We start from the raw sequence: 2714 nt of genomic DNA on the forward strand, positions 1-2714 counted from the left end.
CCATGTAGAAGAAAGCAACTAAAATACGTTCTTGAACGGTTTCACTTTCATGTGAAATATTTTTGTACCTTTGTATCTTTCGATGCCAAAGTTAGAATGAGTGTGTGTATGATTGTGTGTGTGTGTGTGTGTGTGTGTGTGTGTGTGTGTGTGTGTACATATATATATATTTTAACAACTCTTCGAAGACGTTCGTACACTGCATCAAAATGGTAGCCTCCCAATTAGAGGGAGAAGAGGTCGCGGTAGACCATCTAGACGTCGCGGACGACCTGCAATAAGATTAATTCAAGGAATGGAAGGTGAGAATTGACATATTTTTAATCATTAATCGCTTATACGTATTTCTTATTTAGTGTATTTATGAAGCTGACATATCATATGATAAGATTTTCATTGTTATAGATATAGTGTCATTTCTCTGGGCTGATTATATTTTAATTTATCATTATTACAGTAACTCCGAGTGCTAATGAAGAAAATGAAAGAACGGAGGAACCAATCGCAAGTATAGAATCTATTGGAAACATGACGAATGAGAGCATAAATGAAGGTATATTATATGTACATATATTTTATTCGTATATCATGAATATTATTGATAGTTATACAGTAATATGATATTCTTATTTTCTTCAACTTATTTTTTATATACTGGAGATGATTAATTACGTTATATATATACGCGCGCGCATGGATGTGTATTTATTTTTTATCATTTTATGTATTTATTATTTTAATAGCTACATCTGATGATATTCGCCCATCTTTTCAAATTACTAAACAAGGTAATAGAGAGTCGGAGAGACACAGCAGCCTTCGCAGATATCGCGGACGGCGCGGTAGACTTGCAAGATTGAATTCATCTAATCGAATTCAACAAGTAAATGGTGAGAAATAACGCGTTTATAATTCATCGCTGATGCGCCTGTATTATTGAATGTATTTATAAAGCTATTATATGTGTTATATGATATATATCGTATGTCATATGATAAGATTTCCATTGTAATAGACTCATTTTTTAATCTATTGTGTATTATGTTTTACCATTATTTCAGGAACTGCAAATACGGTGGAAGAAACCGGAAGGACAGAGGAGTCACTAGCAAACACGGAATCTATTGGAAATGAAATCATTGAAATTTTAGACGAAGGTATTATATTATTGTATATACATATTTTATTATTGTCTTATACCGATATAGGAACATTGATGTAACAATAATAAGATTGGAAGACCGCTTATGTTAAATACAACTTTAAACTTGAGAAGTGCCACAACGGTCTGAACGTTAAGATGTTGAACTATTTTAAATCCATTTTAAATGAATTAAAATTCAAAAATTATAATTGCGTGCCGATATGGTTGTCGGACTTTCAACACAATCAAATCTGAAATATTAATTAAAATAAGTTTAAAATAGTTCAACATCTTAACGTTCAGACCGTTGTGGCGCTTCTCAAGTTTAAAATTGATGTAACATATGATAAAATTCCTATAATTGTAATAGATATGTCAAATTTCTAGTCTGTTGTGTGATTCATTGTGGTTAATCATCGTTTCAGAAAGTCAAGAAGAAAATGTAAGAACGGAGGTCATAAACGTGGACTCTAACAGAAACGAGACAAATGAGATTATATATGATGGTATGAATGTATTATATAAAGTACATTTTATATTTAATCATTATAATTTCATATATTCTTATAATATTATCAATTAGTAATAAAATTATTTTGTTATGTTGACAGATGACCGTATTTATGATATCCCGGAAGACGATTTCAGTACTCTCGGCATTGGTTTATATGAAGACGAACGGGATGATGTACCTTATCATCCTATTCCGTCGAATCCAATATCTGCATTAGGTGAACGCATATATGGTTCATGTTGTACATGCTTGATCACAAATGCCACTCATATGTTTGTACCATGTGGACATTTATGTATTTGCACTAATTGCAAGGAAAGATTGGAGGACAACAAATGTCCGTTATGTCGAGTCGAATACATCAGTTGTATTCGCGCCATTATCACGTAACACTATGGAGAAAAAGTTACGACATGCTACAACCCAGCGCTGCCATTCAGTTACCTAAGTCACTTTTTGTCATTTTTTTTTACAAGTCACTTAAAATCACTTAATGATTATATACAAAATTTGTATATCCGAAGAATACTTCGCCAAAATGTTAAACAATGTTATACGTGTAAGAGTTTCTCCACAATACAGTTGTAAATACTTATAGTTATAAGTATCGTATAATTTTTTTATTAAAATTAATAAATGTTCTTTCGATGATTAAAATGACAAACTTATTTTTCACAAGTAAAAATTTAGAGCATATAATGGTCGAAGCTGTATCTTAGATTATTTCTATGTGAATTCATATATTACATATGTAGTCATTGGAACTGCGTACTGAATTGATTTTTGAGCACATTAACGTCTTTCAAATAGAGTGACTGAGCATCAAATTATTAAATTGTTTGTCAATTTAATTTGTGATATTACTATATGATAGTTTCATTGCGTTTATAAGTCCAGAAAGCCAATTCGGTGCGCCGTTCAAATGACTACATATTTAGTATATTATAAATTCACATAGAAATTATATAAGCATCTACTCTCTAAAAGTGAATTAGTGTATTATTACTGGTTACATCAGTTATAAGTATAGCACTGAAATCATCAGCGAATATTTAC

The 2714-nt window shown here is 31.0% G+C and overlaps 1 protein-coding gene across 1 annotated transcript; it reads left to right on the forward strand.

Moving 5' to 3' along the window:
• The first annotated feature begins 295 nt into the window (after nt 1–295).
• LOC108720211 (uncharacterized) lies at nt 296–2048 on the forward strand. The gene is made up of 6 exons (XM_018445583.1): nt 296–302; nt 458–553; nt 744–890; nt 1062–1157; nt 1570–1650; nt 1756–2048. Exons 1-6 carry the CDS (start codon nt 296–298, stop codon nt 2046–2048), a joined length of 720 nt encoding a protein of 239 aa, XP_018301085.1.
• Nucleotides 2049–2714: the final 666 nt, after the last annotated feature.

This window comes from Mycetomoellerius zeteki, unplaced genomic scaffold, assembly GCF_001594055.1.
Source record: "Mycetomoellerius zeteki isolate Tzet28-1 unplaced genomic scaffold, Tzet1.0 scaffold1621, whole genome shotgun sequence".
NCBI classification, from domain to species: domain Eukaryota; kingdom Metazoa; phylum Arthropoda; class Insecta; order Hymenoptera; family Formicidae; genus Mycetomoellerius; species Mycetomoellerius zeteki.